General features: G+C 37.2%; 1 protein-coding gene across 1 annotated transcript; it reads left to right on the forward strand.

Moving 5' to 3' along the window:
• The first annotated feature begins 6,287 nt into the window (after window positions 1-6,287).
• LOC116287490 (uncharacterized) lies at window positions 6,288-27,525 on the forward strand. The gene is made up of 21 exons (XM_031694170.2): window positions 6,288-9,605; window positions 13,656-14,821; window positions 17,742-17,819; window positions 18,495-18,677; window positions 19,181-19,297; window positions 19,440-19,532; window positions 19,860-20,036; window positions 20,363-20,413; window positions 20,498-20,607; window positions 20,749-20,831; window positions 21,109-21,227; window positions 21,648-21,763; window positions 21,842-21,933; window positions 22,186-22,259; window positions 22,428-22,565; window positions 22,739-23,301; window positions 23,614-23,697; window positions 24,186-24,253; window positions 24,382-24,527; window positions 25,742-25,916; window positions 26,132-27,525. Exons 1-21 carry the CDS (start codon window positions 6,701-6,703, stop codon window positions 26,593-26,595), a joined length of 7,002 nt encoding a protein of 2,333 aa, XP_031550030.2. The 5' UTR covers window positions 6,288-6,700; the 3' UTR covers window positions 26,596-27,525.
• Window positions 27,526-27,995: the final 470 nt, after the last annotated feature.

Raw genomic sequence — 27,995 nt, forward strand, 5'->3', positions numbered from 1 at the left:
TTGTCTCTTTGTTGACTCCACCTAGCATCGTTATAAGATCTTTCCCCATGACGTATATATCGACATGTGGGGTCTGTCGTGTTGCGCGCTTTATCATTAGACAACGAGATTTTAATTATCAGTAGTGACTGGCCTACTTTTTTACTCATCCGTCAAAGATAAATGAACCAGATAAACTGAGACTCGATCACCTTCTGAAAAAATATTCAAAAGAAAGGTAAAACTTCAGGAATATTTCAGGGTTTTTGCCTCGAAACCAATGTCAATTTCTTCTTAATTAGCTACTATGCAGTAAATCTTATCATTTTTTCTTTTTATCACTGGTGTACAATTCCTTAATAACTTGATAACTTTGACTAATTCTCTGAGTCCACCAGTCTAGAATGACCTCACTGAAAGACAAAAATGCTTTTAAGACAATCTTCTTTCATTTCCGAGCGTTTCACGATATGGCCATTGATAAGCATCATTATATAAGCTTTATACAAGTACACTACCTCTTCAACCAGTGCATGCCAGTTTTAATGTTCATCTGTGTTAATTATATAACAGTCGCTTGCTAGCAATACTACGGTTTAGTTCGTTCAAAGGACCTCTATTACTCCACGATGGACTGAGAGGTGAGTTGAAACAAGAGGTGCAATTTCTTTCTGTACTAGCCTTTCTCCATAAACATCATCTGGTTGTTTTAGGGAACGCTTTAATACTTATGTGGCGTCTTTTTTTCTTGCTGATATTAGAAAGTGATAGGAAACCTCAATTGTCGTGTTTATTTTCAAATTTCTTTCGTATCTTGATTTATAAAATGTCAACTGACTGATTAAGCGTCCCTCAAACAGCCCCATAATGCAACACGGCTTCTACAACTCCAGAAAAGCTAGTTATCTATTATCTTGGGTCTTGCCTTGGATCAGATCTTATGTCACATGGGATACTTCCAGACATCAAGGAAGTTTGCACGAACTGCATAGCCGACGACACACACAAGCTTTATTCAGTTAGTGGATTGCAGAATAGAGAATAAGGGTTTCCGTACCTTTAAATCTTGCAAGAAAGTGCCAGTTTTCTCCTATTAGATAGGTTGTTTACCTCTAAGCCAAGCTTTAGTTGTAATCTACTGATAGCATATCTTTCATGCCTTGAAATATCAGCTAACTTTTTTAAGGCCTGAGGGTCATTTGATCGCCGAGATTTATTCATGCTAAGTCAGACAGTTGTAAGCCAAGTGAGAGTGCGCATGTCATGTCAGCAACCTTTGTTCTGGTTCATGGATAACAGAATTCCATGGATGGAGGCGAATAATCACGGAGCCTAGTGTTGTAAGTAAATATAGAAAGTTTTTTGCGCTTAGCTGCTGTATGTATGCCGGACCGTTTTAATCTGAAAGTTTAGGCCTCTTCCAGCGAGAAACTCTAGCGAGGCGCACTAAAATTCTTCCCAGCTGTTTGCGAAGGAATTTTGATGATACTCAACAAAAGAGAAATTTTTTTATTCATTTTTCAGACATTTTTTTCTAAGCCAATTGTCAAGGCAAATATTTTTCAATGCACGAAAAATATATATATTTATGTCCTAAGGAAGATTAGATATGTATTTAAGCAAATTAGTACGTGCTAAACTTCGAGAAAGTTCGGCTCAGTGTCCATATATTATATTTAGCAACGGCTGATACAAACTTAGACTGGGAATCTAAGATGGATCGGCCATTTTGATAACATGCAAGTACTTAGTCTTATCGCCCATTATCACTCATGTCGCACAGTTGGAGTTTTTACTCATTGATAATTTGGTATCCGCAGTAGCAATTAAAAGAATTTAGGGGAGGGGAGGAACGGGAAATATACGAAAAGTGAAAAAATACTTATTACGAAAAAAATTGATGTTATGAGCGTGGTGCTATAGTCGCGGCCCTTTAATAGCTTCCTTCATGAGCCAACACGAAGTGAGAAACTTCGGCTTAACCGATTGCAGATCACCTAGGTTATATTATTAATTCACTGAACCCCTGTATCTCTGCATGATGGTCCATATTTCATATTTTAACCTTTTCTCTTATACTCTACACTAGATGGACTGAAACTACGTTTGCGACGAAACAAAACAAAACAAAACAAAAATAACAACTCCAAAAACAGTTAGAAAAGGCTTTCAATTCCAGATTTGATTCAGAATTTTCCAGCCCCCACTCGGTTGGCCTCTGGTACCAAGGGTAGAATTTTCGTAATTGTGGGTAATTTTGCCCGTGTGTTGTTATGGTAACATAAATCCAATATGGCTGTCCAGTTCAAAGTAAGGATTTTGAATCATATTCGTTACATTTTAAGAAAACTTCTTCAACAGAAAGCACAATGTTTTTGGATTTCGAGGTATCAGGGGCTTCAATGATGTGATATATTCGAAAGAAAGGGTTTTTTTTTTGGAAGACAAAAGCGGAATGGGATTTTATAGTAGGACACGTTTTGCAATATTTGACAAGAAGTTTGAAGAACTGATTCGAGCACTATGCTTAATGAAATGACTGAAATCTAGTATGAAAGACAAGTAGGAAGGTATGAGAATCTGAAAATCTATGGAAGATACCTCCTCCCCCACCCCCCCAATATTGCACTTGGAACGATTTTAGTGGATCGTTTTAAACCTTTTTATCACGATCAAAGTCGATTACCGATTGGTTGGTTCAATGTCCTTGGCCTTCAATGTCCTACTATTTGCCCCTGTTCTTGAGCACCACAGTGTTTACTCTACGGGCGATGATGTTGGTATTCTAAAGTGATGCTTATTCGATATGGCATAACTGGCTTATACGTCGATAGGAGTTCGACCGAAAAACCGCAGATAGCGCAGCATAACGATTCTGCGAAGGAAAAACAATCGATTTATTGTTTCTTTCTCAAACAGCCTTATTTTTCTGACCTTATTCAAACATCTTTTTTTGGAAATAATCCCTAGTTTCCGTACCATGATTTACGTGAGGAACACACCCAATCTTACTGCGATATTTTAGTATTGATGGCTTTGCAATAAACGCGTTTTCCATGCATAGGCTGGCTTCAAAACTATCGGTGTCTCAAATGAACTGATCTTGAACACTCTTGAATAAATGATACTGAACTAAAGGTCGTTATAGTGACAGTTGAAGCTATGACAACTTAATCAACGGCTGTTGCAGCCATGGGAGGTAAAATAAATGAGTATTTAACTTCTTCCCTCCAAGTTCATATTTCATCGTTCTGATAACAATTAGCCGGAAAATCAATAGATTCTCAGTGAGACAGATTGCTTGGTACTCGAAATAAAGACTGGGACATTCTGAGGCTTCTTGTAGATGTAGCTGCAGTTCATCACCATTATTACCATCATACTCTCGACATGATTTACATTCATAGGTACATGGCCCTCTCTTCTATGCGGTTCTTTTTATGAGAAAAAGAACAAAAAGCACACTCACGCATCGAAGAAATTTAACGGATATTCAAAGTGACGTCTGAATTCATTGAAGTTGTTTTGAGGGATAGTGGAAAGTATGTAGCTGGGACTCTCCCGCCGTGAGCGTGACTATGATGTCCTCTGATGAACAACACAATGACGTCAAGAAAATCAACATTAGTTCATGGGCGACACTTTGGGCCAACTCATCATTACCGTGAGACATTTGGCGGCATTTGTTTGGTTTTAGTTATGGATAAAGTCAATGATATATTGTAATGTTTTGTTATTTTTGAATTGTTGTGCATGTATTCGTGATTGTGCGCTGTTTGAGTGTGCATATCAGTGAAACCCCCTACTGTTGTTCTATTGAAACCTGTTTTCCTACGACACGCTTGCTTCATTAGACCGTCTTCAAAAAGAAGTGTTTATTAATACCGACTTTGTTTCTTTCGTTTTCATGACCACCCTTTTACTACCTCTCGCAAATACACTTCTAGAAGGTTTTTATTAGAACAAGCAGACTTAATCGACAATCATATATTGCCATGGCAACGAACAAGCGATACCACAACAAAATAAATAAATAAATAATTAGGTAAGACCACAAAAGACCCATTTGGTGCGGTGCACTTAACGGCTGCGCGGTCGTTTGATCGGTTTCGTTCTAATGGCCTAAAATACTTGATTCAAATCATAACCAAACACTAGTGACCGGAACTGCACATCTGTCTATCAGTTTAATTGATTATCAAACCTTTCGTTTTGGATAGGATTATAATTTAGGTAACCCCATTCGTAATGGCAACACTATAAGGACACTACAAACTCAATATTTTCTCTGGTTTGGAATGCTAGAAAACTTTTCTCATGCGGAGTTTTTATCATTGCTACTTTGATCTACCAACATTCGTGTTTTTGTATGCACATAGAGATGCTTCAGTCAGTTATGTGGTGGAGGGGTATAGCGGTGCCTTCTTGCACCTATCAATTTTTAACTGGCGCAGGCTGCTCCTGCGTGCGGAAGCACCCAGAGACCACATCTGTGGTCCATAGAAACCCAAAAGCTATTCAAAACAAATATATTGGCCTATAGATAGATTTTACTTCAGATTAGTTCGTGTAGGTATCATGGTAGGATCGGACAGACATCAAGTATTTATAGAAAGGAATTGAGGATTCTGCTATTGCGGATGGAAGCTGCTGTGGGGCTTAGTTATTGGCTTCCGGAAAGGAAGTTCATTGGTCAGTATACACAGTCTAAATTCGTCTGAAGACAAAGATCCGACGTTAAGTAAAGCGTGGGCTGAGTTGTAAGTCTTGTTAGATTTCATTTGCGTAAGACCGATATGGTTACTACAGTATGATTGTACGAGATGGTGTCGGTGGTGTCGAGATCTTAAGAGGCTTTTTTACGTTCTTGTTTTAAAGAAACCCGGCCTTGTCTTGTTGCACTTGGTACGCTTGTGTCGATCGCTTAACCCAAGGCTGAAGGTGGCATCTCTCTTGTAACAACTGTTTTGGCCAAACCTTATCCTGAGGGGGAAAAATAGGGTTTTTAGAAGCTGTATGAAATTCCAGCTCACTAAAAGAGGAGCGAGCATGACAGCATGTTTAGTTATCAATTACAGTACCGAAACAATTGGCAGTAAAAGTGAAATAAATAAATAGATAAATAAATAAATCACATTTTGTCGGATTTCGAGATGAAGTAATACACAGTGTTCAGTGTGACATAGTTCATATTAAACGTTTTGCGGAAAAGACAGATTTGGATTAAATTGAACTGTTTGCCATATACGCCCCAGACTTTAGTGATTTTGCAATTTTCATATATTGTTGGTTTTGAGTAAAAGTAAAATCTGAAAAAAGTCGCAATAAAAACAATCTTAAAATTAAGCTGTACTCGGCTCAAGTGTGGAGTTGCATACTTTCTTCTGATGACAAAAAGGGAAGTTTAGGCTGGCATCGAAAATGTAATGAAACCACGGCGCTTTTATTGATGCTCTGTATTAGTACATTGAACATCCGGTGCCGGGAAAAAGACTTTATTATGATCGAAAATCAATTAGAATACACTAACAATAGCTGTCAATGGATAGGTAAACAAGAATCACGCTATTCTCGTTATTGTCCTGAGGTGCTTGCTAATCAAAATTCTTTCATTCTTAAGCATCTTTAGCTGCAAAAGGCTTTAAGAATCCAAATGAGCAGACGCTGTAATCTAGTTGTCCTGTTATCATGGCCCAAAGTCTTTCCAAACAAGCCTTACCCCTGCAACTTTTGTTTAATCGATGAGTTATATTGCTTTAATATGAGTGAATGCTAAAGTACGACTTTGAAAGAATGACCTCTTTAATGGACCTCTTTAATGGACCTGTTCAACTACCCAATGCCATCGGTCTATTTGAGCCAGTCATAAATTTGTTTGCAGTTCACTCTGACCAAGTACTCTTGTTCACAGATGATAGCAAGGTCGCATTCGTTTGAAATCTTGACTTTAAGACCTCAGTAACCCTTTAAGTAAAAGACTCGTCACGTTCTATTAAAAACAAACATAATTATACCCCTTTTCTTGAGTTTTATGACAGAAAAAGATCCAGTAGTTAAACGTTAATGAACCCTTAAGTCCCCAGGATAAATGAAGGCTAGTTTATATCCGGACTGCACTTTGTATTTGTGTCTTAAAAGCGAGTGATATGTGGATCAATCGACTAGAGATCGCATTGTATTTGTGTCCAACTGAGATGGCATTGAAGTCAATGTGTTAAATAGAATTCCACAAAGTAAAGAAGCTGTCAATCAAACAGGATAATGTGTCATTTACAGAGCTAGTCTAAATATAGCAGATAAACCTACTGTGCGCAAGTAATGTCAGTGATGTGTGCATCCTTGGTTGAACAGAAAATCATACATTCTAATATCAAGTTTTCACTTTATTCAGATATTATTGAAGAAGGAAGAACAACCTTTCTCAGCCGCAACAGTCGATGAATGAAAAGTTATCGTAAACAGGACAAACAGCGCATTTCCATTTTTCTCTCGTGGGGTATCACATCACCTCGAGTCTCAATAGCTTTTAAACTACGATCTAAATAATGTGATAGAATTTGAAAGCTGCGTGGCTGTTGTGGACGGATTTGAACCTGTGTTCATATGTGTTGGGATACTTGATTCAAATCCCAGGAGGTCAACGTCACTTAATCGAGTTTAAATGTGGCACACGATTGGATTGTAAAGGAGACAAGCTTTAGGGAATTTCTGCTTGATTATTATGTCTATACACATAACTCAGTTAGAAACACAGGGGTATAAATCTCGTACTGCTACAAAACCGGGACGATCGAGAAGCGAAGCCAGGCTCGAGGTACACGAAGGGAAACCGGTTAATCGTATTACTAACGCCAGTACAACCGATGTGGAACCGACGGAGGCGCGCTCTCGTGGAAAGACAAAAACAATCTTAAAATCGAGTGAGAAGAGTATAAGAATTACCAGAATTAGCAGCGGCCATGGTACAAGTGGTCATTTTGAAGGCACGCGCCGTTCAGCGGCTAAGACTGAGCATGTTTCATCTACATTACATTTCGTAGCTAGTCCTAAACCTAAGCGAGCCAGTAAAGATAATGTTAATTCGATTTCTGAACAATCTAGCAATGCTGTGTTTGGAATTCAAAAATATGTGATGGCGGATTGCGATCGAAACACGCTTGTCTCTTGCATACCAGGGATACCACAGGAGGGAGAAGATGAACAGCCCGTACGAAAAGATCCCACGGAAAACAAACCCCTTCCACCATTTTCGATGCCTTCTCGCCAAAGACATAAATTCGCCTATTTGAGCAGTGTATCGACCAGCTCCCAGACGGGACGGACAGAGCCTTGCCACAATATCGATGTTAGTTCGTATAAACAGCCTACGAGTAAACAGCCGCAGGAAGGGTTGCGTGTCAAAGGGCAATCGGGATCGAAAATCCAGAGGAATGCAGACGTTGAGTGTTATCCGAATAAGACGGATCGTTCCCATCGCCACAGCAAGCCGAAAAGCCGCGAAGATAATGGAAAGAGCGACTGCCACTCTCTTGTGGCAGAATTACAACAAACGGAGGATCCAAATAAAGTGAGGGTACAAACTCAAGAACGTCAGACTGAGAATATTACAACCGAATGCAGTGATACGGGTATGAGCCACTACGATAAAAAGGAACAGTTTTCGCGTCAAGCGCATTGTAACCAACTTGGTACAGCTTCGAATCAAACATTTACTGACTCGGACAGTGGTGATCTCTCGAGTTCTTCAGATAATGATGGGTGCCCATCGTCTGCTGGTCATCCGAGAGGCCATTCGAATTCTCCGAAGCGTAGAAAACGCGTAAAGAGAAAGAGTTCTGCTAAATCTGTAGGTTCGAGTATGTATGGTGATGATAACACGACTGATGGAGAGTCGGCGACAGATACTCTTACTAGAGTGCACGATCGTCGATCACGTAGAAAAGAGGATGAAAATAATAACAATTCTGCAGCAAGACAAATTAATACTGCTAGAGGGAAAACTGCGGCATCCGGAACTTCGATAACTACGGTAAAAGGAGCTCAGTTTAGGTCAAGTAGTCTTACTTCTGTTAGCTCGGTAGAAGGTGGTAGGGGAAGATCTGCAACATCATCTCCTCTCCTTACCCCAAGGGGTACCACTTTGGTAAAGAAAATCCAGATTCAGTCATTCTCTGCTACTTGTACGGGATTCAATAAGGAAAACAAAGAGAACTTGATCAAGAGGAGGGCATCTGCAGAGGAACATTTCTATGACAGAACCAAAGAAAAGACAATCATTCCAGACCATTCAAGGTCAATAAGTAGTTCGTATGGTAGTCTAGAAAAAAACACTTCTCGATCAGAGACACCAGTTTCAAAAGGAAGGCCTTTTGCCTTAAGGAATAAACCATTTCAATTAAGAAGAAGCTCTTCCAAGGAAAGTCCATACACCAGTGAAGCAGAGAGTATTGGCTCACCTTTTGCTGCAAAAGAAGAAACTGATACTCTTTCTAGTATCAATATTCCAGAATTTACAGATAAGCCAAGTAGAATTCTTTCACCTGTTTCATCAGAGCCTAAGGAAGTATCTATATCTTCATCTATTCATCCAACTTCACCTGATTTCCATATTGAGTCTCAATATTCTGTCTCTGGTGTACATGACAATGTTTTTAGTAGTCCTTTTGATCAGTCTACATCAACTCACAGTAGTAATGGGAGTATTTTACCAGGTCTTGAAGCTTCAACAGAAGAAAGATCTTCTCCATTGCTAGAAACAACACCATTGAGCATAGGAGAATCAACTCAGGCAATACCAATACCAGGATCTTCTGTACCTGATGACACAAGTGAATGGATGTCACAATCATATCCTCCTTTGCAAACTTATCCCTTTGACTCAGATTCATATGTTGGTGGACCGTATGGGTATAGAGCCTTGTCTATTGTCAGCGAACAGGAAGAAATGGATGGTGTTCAACCAACAAACAATGAAAGCTTACTCCAAAACACTTATTCTAAAAGTAAAGATAATAACACGGTTAAAAATTATTGGTCATCAAATCAGACAGAAAGAGAAAGTGGTAAAAGTGGACGGATAAAATCAAATGAAATAGAGGAAGTGTCAGCTGTGCGTAGACCTTCCTACATCAGAGCCCAACAAAATGTGGAAAGCTTTGCACTTTTTCGGTCATTTGATGATGAAGGACCATCTCTTCCAAGAGAAACCACTTTGACAAAGGATTCTTACCCTTTGCAACATGACTCTAAGGAGGAACACTATGATCCCAAGGAAGTTTTGAAATCATTTAGTGGTTCTGACTTGGAAGCTCATGATGGTCTACATTCATTTAAAAAAGATGGTGATTTGATCACTTTTGATGATGAACATAGAGCAAAGAATAGCGCTCGTCATGAATCTTCAGAAGAACCTGTGGTAAAGAAGAGAAAGAAAAAAATAGCTAGACCAAAAATACCAACTATACTCAACATAGATGAAAGCACAGGTTTAGAAAAAGAGCATTATGATGATGATGACAATCATCGACCTATAATGATCAAAGCCAGGGAAGAAACTATGGGTCAAGATTCAATGGATGAAAAATGTATGGATACCAGTAACTTGTCAAAGGATTCCAAGAGTGAAGGTATGTACTATATCAAGCATTATTGTGCTAGTATTTTTTTGTTTCCAGTTGTTTTCTTGATTTTAAATTTTTTTCTCTTGCATCTGCTATCTTCTATAAAAGTTCTGTCTTAGGATTTTCTTCTGTTTGAAAACCTATTTTTTTGTTTCAATATATATGTGTATGCAACTTGTATAGAAAAAAATGGCAGGCTGGTTCATAGTTCTATTGATTACCGTACTGTAACTTCATCTTATACTTCTAAAACAATTTACAAAGTAACATTTCATTATAAAGGAGCCTGTACATTAATTTAATGCCCTTTAAAAATTAAGCTTCCATTCTTATGTGTGTGGTATGTGATAGGAAACTACCCTTGCAATCAAAGCAATTCATCACCTAATTTTACACTAACCAATTTAAATATAACCTCTTTTCATTAATTTCTTCAAATCCTTATTTAAATCATTTTTCGAAAGCTTTACTTGCTGCCTCCTAATAATTTTTCAATTAAGTAATTCAATTAACACCTTATGAACAAGATTGAAAATGATATAAATTTAAGGATGGATGTAGCTAAAAGATCTTGAATATTTCAATTTTTCTATTTTTGTATCACCAAAAAAATAATTGAAAGACCATTCTTATAACCTAGTTTAAATTGAAGAAAAATCATCTATAAAGTGTTATGTTGTATTTATATAAGTCAGACAGTTTACATTTATTTAATATGAGTCATATATTCATTGTTTACATATTTGTTAGCGAATATTAATGATAAACATAGTGGGGAGTAATAGTTGTTTTTAAAAATCAATTTACATAATTCATGATCAACTACTACCTTGTGTGACCTGACCATAACAAATGTAATTGAGATTTAATTTAAATTTGCATTCTGGCTTCAAAGAAATGAGCTACTTTTCAGGATTTTCTTACTATCCTTTAAAGACATAAGGTAGGCTGCCAGCAAAATGCTGTACAATTATTTGTTCTGAGTATAATTGAATTTTATTCTATGTACTAGTTTCTTATTATCATTCATGAATGGATTTGATTTTTCATGTTAGATTATATTGATCAACATTTAATTTGTATTTCATTCTGTTTTCCATATTTTACTCTGAAGTAATAACTTGGTCTAACATTGTCATTGTTGCAGTTTAACCTCTGTTCATTTGCTGTTTGAGTAATAAATGATGTTGTATGCAGACAGCTACTCTGCCAGAGTCAACATCTTTAAATGCTAGATACATACAGCTTCCTTTGCTTGTATTAGCTGTTATCCACAAATGAAATTTTATACCTTCCAAAACAATTTTATTCAAAAATGGACAGATTTGTTGTTCTGTTTTTACTGTTTTCTCTTGCTAGGGTTTTAAGTTTTTAGAATCGAAAGGTAATGGAAAAATGTTTTTGGAAATTATTTAAAAACCATAGTAATTTGCCAAGGGCAACAAAATGCAAAGTACCTTTTTCGTGGTTTCTAAACCATTTAAATGATCTTATTAAGTGGTTTTCAGAATTTTATGACAATATATATCTTCAAGCTGATACTAGGCTAAATGTTTACTTCATTAGGATTAATGCTTACTGTTTTAGATATTTTTCCCATATTGAGTGTTTGAGTCAATTTTTTTCTGTAAAACAATGAAAAACAAACTTTACCAACTGGCTTGTCATATTTGAAGACATTAAGTTTCAACCATAACACAATGGCAATTTATCTGTCTTTCCGTTGTCAGTTTTGACATAAAACATCTTTGTTCATTTAACAATTAGTCTACACCTTAGGAAAAAATACCATTGTTCTGTAAAAAATATTTTAGGATATCTTTTAGAATGGAGTTGTTCAAACACTATGTACATGTAGTGAAAGAAACTAGGTAAGTTTGAGCTTGAATAATCTGAAAAGTAATATTACATAAAAGATCATTTACATACTGAAAAAAATCCATATATCTCAAAGAAATTACAACTTAGAGTGATCTTGGATGAAATTATACACATTACATTGTTAATATTATTTTGAATGTTGACAACTGGACCTAATTCTTTTTGATGTTCTTTTTGAATTTAAGATCATGTTTGTTTTGTGTTAATTTAAATGTTCCTTGTGCTCTCTTTTTATATTTAATGCACTATACAGCACGCCTGCAGCTGTCAATGTTAAACCACATTTTGTTTATATACTATTAATAAATTGTTCAGGAAATTCCTATTTTTTATAATATTTTCAGAATAAAACATATTTTAGTAATTTGTTCAAACATAAAGTATTCCTTTTTTCAAAACACTGAGTTGTTGAGCTTATGTTTATTATTTATTGAGTTTTTATATCAAAATAGCTTCCTAAGATATATACATTGTTTATAATAAAACAAAATAATTATCATTTTCTAATAATAATATAACGAGAAAGGGTTAATAAAAATAAAGAAAATAAACACAGAAATAAATAAACTGCATTGATCAAGCTTTACTAAAGCTGTTTTGAATTTTAACAACATTTGGCAACCATGGCATATAGCTAGTTTTACATACACAGTCTTTGTCTAAGGTTTACATTTTTCATTTATTTAAAAAAAACTACTAATAAGAAAATAGCGTTTTAAAAAAAAGAAGAGCAATCATATTGTATATTATAATTATCTGTGTTTAAAGAGTAAATATGGAAAATCACTGTAGGTGCCAGTAATTTAATATATGCCTTAATGTGCTTTCTAATGTTTACATTCTATTAATAAGCTCCAAGTATATTTTTAGAAGTACAGTGACAATTCTATAATAATACTTTCGCTTTTTACACCTGCATTCCATATTTTAATATAAGTACTAATAGGGTATATACTGTGCTTAAGACTCTGCTTATGCAAAGAATATGCCTGTGTTTCATTTTTAGTAAATAAATAGTAAATATGATTCATAATCGATAATAATTATTAATACTACAATACTGTCTTATACATTTTGAAAATATATAGCAGATCTAAAACATTATTTGAAAAATATATTACTAATTAATAGACTCCAGAACTGTGATTGTTCATCAAATATGTAAATCAAGTTCAAGTTTATACTAAAAATAAGGTCGTATTAATATCAATATTGATACTAAAGTATTTATTAGGATAAACAAACAAAAAAATCAAAGATCATATTCTAAAAGTGTCTTAAAAATTTTTTCCGATATTTTATATTGACAATATTGAGGTAAAAATAATTTTGATGCATTATAAATATATATTACAAAAGAAATCTTTATGTATTTTATCTCTTTTGATTGAGAATAATATTGAAATTTTTGATTTCCTAATTACTGTAAAGCTAACAATAATTTAGTTCCATAGGCCCTAATAATTAACAATTATACCATTATAGGTTATTAGCAATCATTAATAATCAATAATTAACTATTGATCAATCTTTATGGGTTGTTAAGAACTACAATTTGTACAATACTATAAATTGTAAATTCATAAACATAAGATCTTGGTTAGTTCGTTGGCTTATTCAACGTTAATATAAGCTACATATTTGAACTGACAATTACTCACATTGATGAGAACATTTGTGTCATCCTTGCCCATAATTTGGTTTCTTAGACCAACTATGATTATCTTTTTTAATGATTCATTTAAGAATGAAATTTAAAATTCTATTATTCACCTTTTCATTCAATATTAGTTTTAAGCTTAATATTAGATATATTATTTTTAGTTATGTTTACATAATAAAATTTATTTTTAAACCATTTTGTAGAAATCCAATATGAACATCAAAAAACCTTTTCCGTTTAGGTATGTTTTTTTTTTTTTGAAAACCTCCTGTAGTTAAGTTTCTTTGTTTGCGCTTCATTCACTTAACGTGTCTTCTAAAGCGCAACCAAGAAGAAAAGAAAAAAAGAAAGGCATCATGATAAAGGGAATGATATACGGTGTGAAATGAGAAAACCCATTATGGCTAAGCGGAAAAGGTCTTAGTATATGTTTATGAAATACTTTGAAAATTACTAGTTTAGATTATTTACGACTGATTTATATTTCCTTTTTTCCATGAAATTGAGTTTAGAATTTGATATGATCGAAGCTTCAAAACGAAATACTCTGGTAGCTATTGATAGTGATGACGGGAGTACTCCAAAAGCAACTCACTCACCTGCTTCTGAACCAGAAGAAAGTTACCTGTTAAATCAAGAAAAACAGTCTGGAAGCCGAGAAAAGCAATCTCCATCCACTGGAGCGCATTTTGCGCCGTCTCTTTCCCTACCTCAGATCACGACCGATCTTTACGTCGATCAAGATGACAACTCCTCACATATCCCATTGAAAAAAGTCGACACACTGTATGACTTGAGTGAAGAGGAGTCTCGAGGGATGGGACTTATATATGTTGACCAGGAAGCTCAAGACACAAAGAGTGTGGAAAGTTTTGGCTCTCAGAGTGACGGGATTTCTCCTAACCAAAGTCAATCAAATCTTGATAATTACTCTTTAACTACTAGTGGGTTTAGCGAGATAGTTGAAGATTTTTCGGACAGCTGTGAGATTCCTGTCCAAAGGGCTGATATGGTATTAGGAGTGGGAAAAGCGAGCACTGATGGCTGGCGGTCACATAGCGATCCCAGTGGGAGAACAAACGGTGCAGGGGCACCATTAAGTGAGACAATTGCAGAAGCTGTTGAGCTCAATTCGTACAGAAACAGTAACAGTGCACCCGACCTCATCACTGAAAAACTAAAGAAAGAAGCTGCCATTTTATCGCAAAGAATAAACTCCGGCAAAGAGAGACCTACTATATCAAGGACTAGATCGAGTCCTTCATCTTTTCCTAAGCCTTCGATCCAGGAAAGTGATCAAACGCGGAATAAACATTTAGAAAGCAAGGATGATTCGCAACTAAAACTAAGTCCTGATACCATCTTTGATATGGATGGTGGTAAGTCATCTTTGAAAGTACACTCTGCACCTTCCACGCCTACATCTTCTAGGAAGCAGCTATACTCCAATACCTTCTCAGCGGAAAAGACGCAAATGAAGTTAGCCAAACTGGCAGCCATGGAACCGATTTACGAAACTCCTCATACAGAACTGATCAAACCACTTCCAGAACCGGTCAAACTGGAACGTAAATGTGGTGCAAGTCCAGCATTCGAGGAACCTGAACGACCACCTGCTACAGGAGTGCAAGAGAGTAAACCACAGGACAAACTGCAGCCCAAACCCAAGTCTAAACACGTAAGTTTTTTGTTGAATTGTTACGTCACTCATACGTGTTATTGCGTCACTTCTTTAAAATTAGCGCGCGCAGGTTGCGGGAAAAATGATTTAGGCCTGGATCAGATGTCAAGCTTTTATGCATCCTTGGGCGTTTCCGAAGTTCAGCAGAAGAATAGTAACGACTTCGACTTGTGCATAGGATTGTGGGGTTGAAATTGGAAACGCGTTTAAAAGGCTCTTGCATCTAGTGTCCTAGGGAATCCCGCCCCTGATTACGAGGTCTCTCATCTTAAATACAGTACAAAAAAAGATCGACGGCTGACACAACAATGTACCTTTTGATAACAGCATTAGCGCGTAAAACGAGTTTGATGCAAACGCAAAGAGAAATTTGAGCCATCAATGCTTGCGTGCTATGAGCATCGAAAGCACGATGGTGTCCGCTGCCCCCCCCCCCCCCCCCCCCCCCCCCCCCCCCCCCCCCACACACACACACAAAGAATCCTTAACTTAAACCGATCTTTCGGATGTTTGAGATACGTTAATGAAGCTTGTTACCAAATTAAACGCCAATCACTTAACCTGCCGCTGAAGATCCCTTTTGAAGGTATTTAATGACCTTTTAGGAGTAGGTCCTACGTTAACATCACATTTACAGCAGAGCAGATTTCGTATGACTGTAAGAAACTCACAGTACGATTAGAAAGTGACTTTCAGCACTCTGATTGGATGAACAGTAACCTTACACGCTGATTGGTTCAACGAGTGCCATGATAGTGACCCCACCATTATTGTTTCATAGTACTGTATAGTACTTTTATAGAACTGTTCAAGAGATTTCTGAAAACAATGAGCACATCTAGCATTCAATGGTCCTAAAGGGGGTCCTTAAAGCATTCCACAGCTCAACCCTCGGTTAATAGGGGAATTTCACGGAAGGCCTCTTTGGCTCAGAAACAATGCAATGTTTTTGCACAACAAGATGTTTTATTTCGCTAAGGATAACACTCCTCTTGTTTGTCCTACACAAGCTTGAATGTCGTAAAAGCCCTCTATTTCCAGTCCGGGTAAATTTGGGGAACATTCCATGCTATTAATTCCATACTTATACTCATTAACTTGAATTCGATTTTATCACACCTTTTTTTTTTTTTTTTTTTTTTTTTTTTTTTTTTTTTTTTTTTCAAGTTAGTAATATCAAGAATTCCCAGTTCCCATTTCACCCTTTCCGGGTCCTCTGTGTTTAGAATTATATGGATTTCGAAAATGAAAAACCTTGAAATATCGTCCCTATCATAGCTTAAATACAAAACATTAATTTTAGGCTTCATTTTAATAGCCGTAAAGTAAACGCAAAGACAAAAACAAGATAGCTATCAAATTATACAACTCGTTTATCAGGGATTTTAATCAACAAAATGGAATGTTAATATTTGTTCTCTTTATCACCTCAGACACGCCGCAGACACGCTAGAAGTGGTGGTATCTTCCATGTATATAGTATAATAACTCAATTATAAACACCCTAGGCTCAAGGCCCATATTTGTCAAAGTAATTCTACACACTGTACTTGTGCTTTTGACATATTTCATGTTTTGGGGAGATAGTATTGGGTGGTTTTTCAATGCGCAAATAAATCACTTGGTATTACCGATAATAGATTAATCCTTCAATGTTCTCACTACGAGCATGCTAGTAGCTCATTGATATACTTCTAAACCTGACTAATTTGAATAAGAAAAGAACTATCGTAGTTTGACATCTTGACATCTTGGTCTATTCATGTGGGAAATCCCTATTACCATTTTTTATAATATGAGGTGAGTTATGGAATAAAAGATGCTGAGCTGATTTCAAGAGAACATGGAACTAGACTTTCTTGAATGGTGAATATCTGTCTGTATTTCATTTAGATTCTTTCCGCTTTTATTTATTCATTTTATAACCTAATTTCATCATCCGTTTTTAGTTTAGTGATATATTTATTTCAAGCATTTTGTGGAAGTGTTGTATTCTCAATTGTTCATCAAAATATGTTTGTTTGATTGACTTGATTATTGAATTACGATCTCGCTCAAGGTCTGTTTTCACTTCTTTCTTACTCGATTTCCCTCTAGTATTTCATTTGATATTGGCCTCAAACCATGGCTATAACATGGCTGATTTATTGATGTCGTCTGTATGAAGTAGGCGCGAAAGAGCCTTCAAAGTAAACGAGGAGAAAACAGCGATCAGGAGAAAAACAGCGATCAGGAGAAAAAGATTAAAAATTGCTTAGTGAAATTGTCTTTAATTGTATTTATTTCCTTTCTCGTTTTTGTCTTTGGGTTTTCATCTTATTTTTATTTCTTTATTTGCCACATCTTTATAGTTAAAAAAATATAGTTCCAAGGTTACAATTCGAATCGTTTCGTGATCATTTAGATTAAAGCGTGTGTCACTTTATATAATGCTATGCGTTGCAAATTGTTATTCATCGTTTTGTTTTGATAATATTTTAACCAGCCGTCATTACAGGGTTGGAAGTAACCCTGTTACTGTAAATATATATATATTTGTTATATTCGTATTATATTTGTGTAAAAAACATTGAATTCAGCTTTAAGGGCTTAAGGATATAGATAAGGGTTTTTATGGACGACTGTTATGATGTTGTCACGATATCCTTATCTGTAAATTTATTATTATTTATTACTGAAGATAATTTTCAGGGCCACTAGAAAATTATCTTGTAGTTAATTGTTGGTCATTTCAATAATATATTACTATTATTATATTAATAAATACTAATAATAGTTTATCATCTTATGTATTTAGCGCAATTTTTCAAAAACCTTGCCTAATAGCCCAATAGTTATCATAATAAAAATAAATTCCTTTCTCATTCAAAAAAATAATAATTACATGATAATTTAGTTTTTCTATTTCATCTTGTAGGACATAAAAAGACATGTTCTTCAAAACTTGCTAGAGACAGAGCAGTCTTACGTGCAGAACCTCCAATACCTCGTAACGGTGAGTATATTAACAAGAACAATGGGTTTGGATAATTACCGGCAAGAGGCGCACACGAGACAGGTCAACCCATTGCTATTAATAAAACTGGTTTTAAAAATAACCCCAGACTTTTGTTCCCATGCCATAACTGTTTTATCCCCAGCTGATTCGTATTAGGTGACTTCCTTTTGTATTAGAGAGCTTTAGTCTTAACAATTTAGACTATTCGACTGATGCAGGGGATATGCACCCATATAGTTCTACATTATGCACATTTATAGAAAAGCTGAAGCTAAGAAAGCTGAAGACAATCACAAATAATCATACAGTTAATTCCTTTGGTCCCTGAATGACCTTCCTGTCGGTATTCATAGCTTACATTCCTCCATACGAGGATACCCCAAGGTCACTCTTCTTATGATGGTTTTATGTTACTTGTGTAGCAAGGAGGAGGGGGAGGGGGGAGGGAGGGTACGGTACCTTATCCATGGTTGCGTTATGGTGGTGAACCAGAGAAATGGGCTACTGAGTTGGAGTATATCATGGTAGAAGTAAAAGGGGCAAAAATACCCGAGGGGGAGGAGGAAGGGATAGGTCTATGTTACCAATCACTCTTCTTCTTTGAACACTATCAGACGGAAAGGATTTTGAGTTTCCTCCAGTTTTTATCATGTTTGGTTATCTGGTTGACAGGCATATTACAAACCATTGAAAAAACCTGAGAACGTGAATATCGTAGATCCAGCTCAAGTGGATGAGATGTTTTACCAAATATCAGACATTCTTCTTTGTCACGAGTTTTTCTTGGAGCAGTTGGAATCACGCGTTGATGACTGGCACGACAAACAGAAGATTGGTGACATTCTAGTAGCATCGGTAATAATCTTTTGAAAAATGAAAATTACCTTTGGTATATCCGGAAGCCGTGTTTGGGTCGGTCCCTATAGAGGCTTTGCACCATCAACATCATCGTGATGGCAGTCTTGACAGGACGATCTAATCTGGTTTACGTGAGAAAATATTTAGTTTTCCAGAGGGAACTCATAGACTATTTTTGTGCCTACTGTCATGGCTGCCATCACGTGATCGTGCAAAGCCTACATTGAAAATCGCTTCCCGTGCCATTTGTCAGTTTTGGGTAGCCTGTGGTATATTGATTTGCTTTCCTTTGGTTCGCGTGTGACAAGTTGCCGTCACGTTTGCTTTGTGAAACCCGAGACAAGGTCAGAGAGTGAGAAAAATTAAACGTGGATTATATTTTTACCACCGCGCGCGGCGTTCTTATCGGAGCTAGATGGTGTTCTAAGTATCAAATAACTAATTGAATCTATTAGGTATCAAATGAATGATAATTTATTATTGATATTTTTGCCATTTAGTTTACCAAATGCTTCCTAATGGACGCATACAGTGCATTTATCAGCCATTTTCTGCATGCCAGAGCTGCCGTTAGAATCGCAACTGTTTCGCGGCCAGGATTCCAGAGATTTATCGAGGTCAGTCCATCAGTACACCTTGCACACAAACAAACATAATAGTGTGCAATAATATAATGTACTCTTGATGTCTGTAAAAACAATTAATATACAAATAACTTGCTCAAATGTTATTGAAAACCATTATGATTTTGTTCTCCAGCAATGTAGTAGAGAACACAAAGAAAAGCTTACCTTACAAGATTTGATGATCATGCCTGTACAAAGAATACCTCGATATGTTCTGATACTGAAGGTAATCTTTGCGGTTCAAACATTTTTCATACCATTCTGAATGAATTTATTCAGATGGAGAATAATTTTTATGAAGACTGTTTTAAGAAATTGTAGTCGTATTAAAGTTAGTTGTGCCAATTATTTGCCAATTTATCAAGCATTGGTAAGGGCTCGGATTTGCAGTGCACTTTAACGACGGACGCACTTTTAGAATACACCCTTTCCCCTCTCCACCCGTCCCTCTCCACCCATCCCTCGCATCCCTCTCCTGGTAAGAATGAAAATAAATTCTTAAACGTATCAGATATTCCTGACGTTTAATGTTCCGTCCCATTTCGTTCCATAGGACATGATCAAACATACGACACAGGACCACCCTGATTATGGTAATTTATTACTCGCGCTGGGCGAAATCAAAACTCTTGCTGATCGAATGAACAAAGGAGAGAAAGAAGTCAACGAAGCTGAAATTGAAGCAGATCGGCTGCGAGATATTGAAGCTTCTATCGAAGGAATTACAGAGGTTGGTTTTAACGTATTGACCAGCTATGCTATATATGCTATATATATATAAGTCACGCATTCTTAGATGTATTTACCACAGACTGCAGCGTACAAATTGTCGCAGTGTTTTGACGCGCAGGATGCGCACCTTGAGGACGAGCACAAGAATGAAATATGAGCGCGCGCAGTGAGTATCTATCATGCAATATGCTGCGGTACTGACAAGTAAGTTTGGCTGACCACATCACGTATTCCACAGAAAAACCTTTAAAGTAATGAACCATCATGCGCAACTGAATATTTATGTGATGATCGTATTGAACATGGTTATTTTGTTTGTTACAGTTAGTCGTGCCCAACCGTCGATTCCTGAGAAAAGACTTGGCTGCTGAAGTTGTAAGTATCTTTTCATAGATGAATGTAGTAGCTTGTCCAGTATGTGATAACATAATGAACATGATGATGCTCTTTGTGTTCCAGAGGGGCTCAATTACAAAGAAAGATCGATGTTTATTCTTGTTCACTGACCTTTTGGTCTGTGCGTCCGTTAAGCGTAAACCTAACGCGCTACGAAGAGGATCACTAAGTCTGTAAGTTATACTTTTACTATAAGGCGATCCCTTTACGACATTCTATACCTTCAGTATTTTATATTCCTTGTTTTCCGCCTCAGCTGCGCTTTTAATGCGGCATGTTTTTTCCAACTATTAAACTTTATGATTGATATTTAGGTTTTCTGGTCAATCAGGCAGCGAGTTTAACAAGCACAAATTACTATGGAAAATGCCGTTAGAATACGTCGAACTCGTGAAATGTAAGTACACGATGACGAAAAACTATTGATGTGCTACAAAATCAATCGATAAATGTTCGTTGCTACAAACAGTAATTAATTTCATGAGGCCTGGTTTTCAGCTTAAGCAAAATGCGCGACTCATGCAGGTCTTCCGTCTTTGCAGTTGGAAGGAAATACGATTGCTCATCTCTTGAAACATTGCATATTCGGCCACCAGAATGCCGCCTTGTGCTGCATGTGAAAACCAACCTTAATATTTAGCATTTTTCCCTAATGATTACTGTTTCTTTCGTAGCTTCCCCAGAGTTACAGCGACGCAACAGCCTGGAGAAACAGATAGAGAAACTCGAAAATGATATGTCTGTATTGAGTCAAATCAGCTCACTAACAGACTCACTCAATGTCAGTCATCAGGTACGAATTATAACAAACTTTCATTGTACTTCAGTAAAACAAGGGTGCTGAACTTGTTGATCACTTTTTGTTGGATGGGAGTGCTGAGCCTTGGTACCATAGGTTTTCCATCAAACGGAATGTGCTCCAATCTCCCCTTCCTCCCTTCAACAAACCAGAATATAAGAAACGTATAATAAATTCTTGCTTTAAAAAGATCAGGCTTATATAGCCAGCATAGCAAGGCTTGTACACAGATGAAGCGGTTCGCGGTAATCATTCATGTTTTGATTGTTGCTGTTTCGTCGTTGTTCTTTCTGCTGTGGCTGCTCTCTTGTTGATGTTCTTTCTGCCGTTGTTATCGCTATTGTTGTTGTGTAGGTGCAGTGTTAACACAGCACGTCCACTTGTATCTTATCTTCCTATGGTTGTTTTATTCAGGCATTGGATGCGTCAATACGTGAACTAATGAACGAGGTCAGTAGACAAATCGCTGAAAAGCAAATCCCGATGCACCAATCTCTGAATACAAGAATTGAACTACAAGCGCAAACAGAGTAAGTGGTTAGCACGTATCTTAGGGTACCTCCAAGATACGCGCAGTCTTAACCATTATCCACTTCATTTATTCACAGAGATGGTCTAGAAAATTTTGTATTTTTATTCCTGGATGTTGAAATTAAAAACACCTGGGAAGCTTACTTCGAAAACGCAAAGCAAAAACTAGGTGAGTTTCTTCAGGTATCAAGTGTCAAGCCTCGTGTAGAGCAGATCTTATATGATTGCTAAGAACTCATGTGACGTTGCCATGTCCTGACACTCCTATCGCATGGGCAGTGAACTCGCCAGACGTGATTGGTTCAAGACATATCGCCATTTTTGTTTCATTGCCGTGCCATAGGCCTGAAAAGTAATATGGAATCTACTTTAACTTAATTAAAGGCTTTATAAGAAGGTATTTTATTGCACTGTTTTTTAGCGTATGCCAAAGACACCTTCCCACCAGAGTTTCAGTGCCCAATACCTATTACTAAAACCAGGAGTGGTATGCAGGTAGGTCTGTAGGTGTAGGTGATGGGCCGAATACTTGCAACATGCTCAGTGTTTGCTATGATGATGATATCAAGACGGTACTAAAAATGATGGATTCTGCAGTTTGGGTTCCCTGTTTGTTGTCACATACTAAATATGAAGTACTAAAATGTGATTGATTGTTTATAGTTCACCTGTTCATCGCCCAGTCAAGTACCTCACATGTTGGACCGTGGTAATCACTGTGGATCAGGCGACGTCTGGGTTTGTAATAGCGATGGTTATGTTGGCCAGGTCTGCATTCTTTCCATGGGGGGACAAATCCAGGTAATATAAAGATATGATCAGTCTATTCACGTACGAGCCAAGCGCGATGATAATACTACACTTCAGCTGTAGGTGACGGGGCAAGCGTGTCTAAATAAAGTCATACCTATCTACCTACTTTTAGTGGTAAATCTAGTTTGCTTCACTAATTGTTTTTATTTTCTATTTACCAGCCAATCGCTTCTTTATCAGTTTGCTCATCTCGTATTCTCTGCATCTCACCCGTCCCTGGTACTAAACTAGTTGGCCTTGAGAACGCTCATCAGGATGACTCCAAGTCAGACTCGCGCTCCATAGGCAACAATGGTGACAGCGGCTTCAAAGTATCTGGACAAAAACTTTCCACTGGGTACTCCAGTGATGACGAACGTAACGCGCAAACCATCATGGCTTTCGATAGCAGCTCTGATGATGAAGAAGGCATGAACAATGATGGATTCCTCGGAAGTAAGTTTGGTCGCAATTCCCCGATCTACGACGGACGACTGAGTCCCGAGGGAAGTAGCCTAGGGACGATTGACGGAGAGATGGACAGCAGCCATGAGGAGTCTGACATAGATGAAAGTGAAGACGAGGAAGCAAAAGCCAAAGCAAGTCAAAGACACTCTAAGAGAAGAGACAGTGCAAGAACCACAGGATCGGTGACTAGTGCCGAAGATAAACTAAGTTTAAGTGACATTGTACCTTACGATACTGAAGAAGGCTCGACAGTATGGTTGGGAACAGAAGATGGAAGGTATCTTTAGTAATCTTTCCTCAAGACGCATTCTGCATCGCATATACACCGAAATATGGCGACCAATTTAATAACTTTTTTTTGCACTGACTAAGTGACTAGCCTCTCATACATGTGAATACGCTTTTATGTTTCCACGTGAACATGAGGCTAATTAGTGGCTAGTCAGTGCAGAACAATAGTTATTTAAATTGGTCGCCATATTTCGATTTGGTGTACACGTATTGAGGGTTGTAATGATAAAAGTCATACTGATCGATCAATTGATTGACAATACTACACTTATAATAACTTTGATCTACGTTGTTGCAGTATATTTGTGTATACAACACTCGATGCTCATCAGAAAAAGAACAAGATGAAAATCCAGCATCAAGCTTCTGTTCAATGTATTCTGTAAGTATTGATCTTTTACAGCACACCTAGAAAGAGAGTTTTTCCAACAAGATTTGATCATAGTTAAATACTCATTCAAGCCTTACTGATAGGCTAATACTCAAGGGAGTGTCACGTGATCTAAAATAACCAATTGTTCGCATTGTAGTGCGAATGGAGATATAAAGTTAACCCTATCGAGAATATCTCCTAAGATCGAATTGGAATTAAAAGTTAATTTTTACGGAGCGAGGAAAACCGGAGAACCCGGGGAAAAACCCTCGAAGCACAGGAGAGAACCAATGAATCAACTACTAATTAAACCCGGAGTCGCATTGGCGGTGAGAGGCGACGCATTACCAGCGCACAACACATTACCAACGCATTACCAGCTTCCCAAAATAGGGAAAAAGAAGATTGGGTTGTGGCATGTACGATAGAGAAACCTTTCTTATTTTTCCTGTACCTATCCTCTTCCTTCACTCAAGCTTTCTGATCATACTTTACAGATATGTGGACAACCAAGTGTTTGTGTCATTAGGAAATGGAGATCTTTGTATATACCGACGTCAGCCAGGTATGTTACACTACTTGCCATGTGTTATCTCGAACTACACATGGCCTCCTCGGATCTGCTGGGCCTGCACATCGCGTATTAATGGCCAACATGAAGTATATATTAAAATATTGTTGTTTTCATTATAGGTTCAGCTTGGGAAGTCGGAGCACCCATTACCCTTCAAGTGGGTGCCTCCGCACCTGTTTCGTGTATGACCGCTGTACATGGAAGACTGTGGTGTGGATGTCAATGTAATGCTGTTATATATAACACTACTACACTTAAAATAGAGGTAAGGCATGATCCAACACAACCACCCCAACCTAAACTAATGTCAAAAACCATTCTTACCTTGTATTGTCAGATCAAGAGATCCAGGGTTTAGAATTTCCTTTCGTTACCTTATGGTGATTATTATGTATCAACGACCTCATCACCATCACCATCACCACCAGCAGCAGCACCATCATCATCAACATCAGCATCATCATCGTCATTATCATAATCATAACCATTATAACCATCATCACCATCATCATCACCACCATCATCATCATCACCATCATCATAACCATCATCATCATCGTCACCATCATCATCACCATCATCACCATCACCACCACCATCATCACCATCAACATCATCATCATCAACATCATAGCCATCATCATCACCATCATCATCACCATCACCACCATCATCATCACCATCATCATCAACATCATCATCACCATCAACATCATAACCATCATCATCATCATCACCACCATCATCATCATCATCATCATCATAACCATCATCATCATCATCACCATCATCATCATCATCACCATCATCATAACCATCATCATCATCGTCACCATCATCATCACCATCATCATAACCATCATCATCATCGTCACCATCATCATCATCGTCACCATCATCATCACCATCATCACCACCACCATCATCACCATCATCATCATCACCATCAACATCATAACCATCGTCATCACCATCACCACCATAACCATCATCATCATCGTCACCATCATCATCACCATCATCACCACCACCATCATCACCATCAACATCATAACCATCATCATTATCGTCACCATCATCATCACCACCATCATCACCATTATCACCATCAACATCAAAACCATCATCATCATCATCACCACCATCATCATCATCGTCACCATCACCACCACCGTCACCATCATAACCATCATCATTATCACCACCATCATCATCAACATCATAACCATCATCATCATCACCATCACCACCACCATCATCATCATAACCATCAGCATCATCACCATAACCATCATCATCATCACTATCATCATCAACATTACCACCATCGTCAACATAACCATCATCACCATGTTCGCATTGATATCGTAACTTGCATCGATATCTTAGCCTTCCTGATCAGAAGAACAGCTTCATTGATCTGGTTTTCCATATTTTCATTTACTCATTCATGAATCATTCTTTTTCATTCATTCACAGACGCAGTTTAATTGTAGTTTGGATAAAGATCGTTCAGTATATCGCATGGTCAGTTCTGGTATGGGAGTATGGCTTTCCTTACAGAGTAGTGCTGTTATCAGACTCTTCCATGCCACGAGATACGAGTGTTTAGCAGATGTAGATGTTGCACCTCCTGTACATAAGATGTTAGCAGGTAAGTACTCTCATTGCAGTGCAATCATAATGCCAACTCAAGTTGATAATGGTAATGAAGGAAGCATGGCGCCCATCAATTGCACATATACATGACCTTGTTCGCTGCAATGAAATAATAAAACAAGCCAAACACGCCGAGAAAGCAACTGACGAGCAAGAAAGGTGTCGTAATTGCTTGCAATAATCTGAATAGGATTTTTAAATTAATTCCAGGCTCGGACGCTATAATCCGTCAGCACAAAGCAGCATGTCTTCGAGTGACATCATTATTAACCTGTAAAGACCTTCTGTGGATAGGAACAAGTGCTGGTGTGGTCCTTACCTTGCCACTACCAACTATTGCAGCTACCACATCATCTCTACGAAATAGCCCTTCGGCAACTGCTTCTTATCACGGACATACCGGACACGTCAGATTTCTGACAGCTGTCGAGGTTCCTAAAGAGGGAGCACAGGAGAGCACTAGTGATAAGGAACCTAACACTCCTGTAACCCCAACTTTAACTTCCGGTCCTCCACTTACGCCTGGAGGTCCTTCGGGAAGTAATAGAGACATTGCTAGAGACATTTTGATAATCAGTGGAGGAGACGGTTATGAGGATTTTAAAACAAGTTCAACAAGTGAATCTGCGGGCAGAGACGACAGTACGAACCACTTATTAATATGGCGAGTCTGATTCTTAAGTATTGCTTATTCGGAAGTGTTATCCTGAGTTGAAAATTCTGGAACGATGTATATCAAACACGTTTTGGTGGTGTTACAAAGCTACATAGCATTAGATGTTAGACAAAGAACATTTTCTTTTCTCCAGGTGGAATCTTATATTTGCACCAAGAGCAGACTTTTTGTTAATAGTTTACCAAAGCACTTTATGAATGGCTTCTCCGATAGTTTGTGTCGATCATAACACCGTAGGGTTACTGATACCTTGGACTCTGCTGCGCTGTGAGGCGGTGCCATTCTACAAGTCGTTTTTGATGCATGACATCTATTTTCTCGCCTTTGATTGCCTTCATGACTTGCTCTTCCTTGCTTTGGATTGGATTGTTGAGAAAAACCATTTCACTGCACGACATGCGCTCATGCTTATGATTGATTCAACGAAGATTGAGTTTCACCTGAGAGTTGCCCAATCATCCGCTTTATTATCCTATTGTCTAACACCAAACCTCATTTTAGAAGGAGATGGGAACTGAAAATCCCGTTTTTAAGCATCAGATGGAGCTTCATTCAAGCCTCACCTAACATTGCTGGGCTTTCGTTTATTTTTTCTAATTTTAGATTTTAAAAGTTCAAAACAAATCCACATATCCAAGAATGTAAAAATCACAGACAAGATAGAATTTTCAATTTGTACAAACTACGTTTTTCGAAGTATAGATGATAGACTTCAGGCTAAACTATACATATATCTGTTTTAGGAGAACATTTTTTTTTCTGTTTTAGAAGAACCTTATTTTTATTTCCTTTGTACAAAGTGTTTAAATATATGATAATATTAATGATATCATTACAAATTTCCTTTTCGGCCCTGTGTAATTATTTGATGTGAATGTCAAGTTTCATAGATCATATTATGAATATTATTAAACAAGCAAAAAACCAAGTCAAGTTTCAAGTATTTTTCAAGAATTATACAAGGAAGGAAGGTAAAAAAACATGGTCGTATCCTAAACGGTATAGTGGTTGTCAACCTGTTTATGCCCTGTCACATTGAGTATTTAAGACAAATGTGTAGTATGTGTTCATTGTGTCTTGAAGAGCGACAGAAGTCTTAACTGCCCTCGTTTTCTTTTTCAATTACATAGCTAGTCATTTCCCCAAACCCATTCCAATCAATTGCAACCAGCTATTTATTTTATTAACTAGTTTGTTAATATTATTTTTTCTTTTTTGCTAAATCCAGTTAAAAAAATAAAAAAATAATATTCGAAAGATTGTGTACGAAAAATCTCACTTTGTAGTTTCACTTTTCCAACAAATTTAGAAAAACTAACAAGGCTAAGTATATATTGGTGGTCTTTTCGAGTGTTTTTTTAAACTTTGTGTGGCTTTAGTTGGTATACTTATTGCTAT

The sequence above is a fragment of the Actinia tenebrosa genome, unplaced genomic scaffold (genome assembly GCF_029948245.1).
Source record: "Actinia tenebrosa isolate PJP-AT-01 unplaced genomic scaffold, QUT_ActTen_1.0 PGA_scaffold6__47_contigs__length_16458017, whole genome shotgun sequence".
Taxonomy (NCBI): Eukaryota; Metazoa; Cnidaria; class Anthozoa; order Actiniaria; family Actiniidae; genus Actinia; species Actinia tenebrosa.

Coding starts and splice junctions, on each gene's coding strand:
- LOC116287490 (XM_031694170.2), top strand. CDS start 6,701: ATGTCTATACACATAACTCAGTTAGAAACACAGGGGTATAAATCTCGT. Junction 18,678..19,180: donor GTGACATTCTAGTAGCATCG/GTAATAATCTTT, acceptor TTTGCCATTTAG/TTTACCAAATGCTTCCTAAT. Junction 19,533..19,859: donor GATATGTTCTGATACTGAAG/GTAATCTTTGCG, acceptor TTCGTTCCATAG/GACATGATCAAACATACGAC.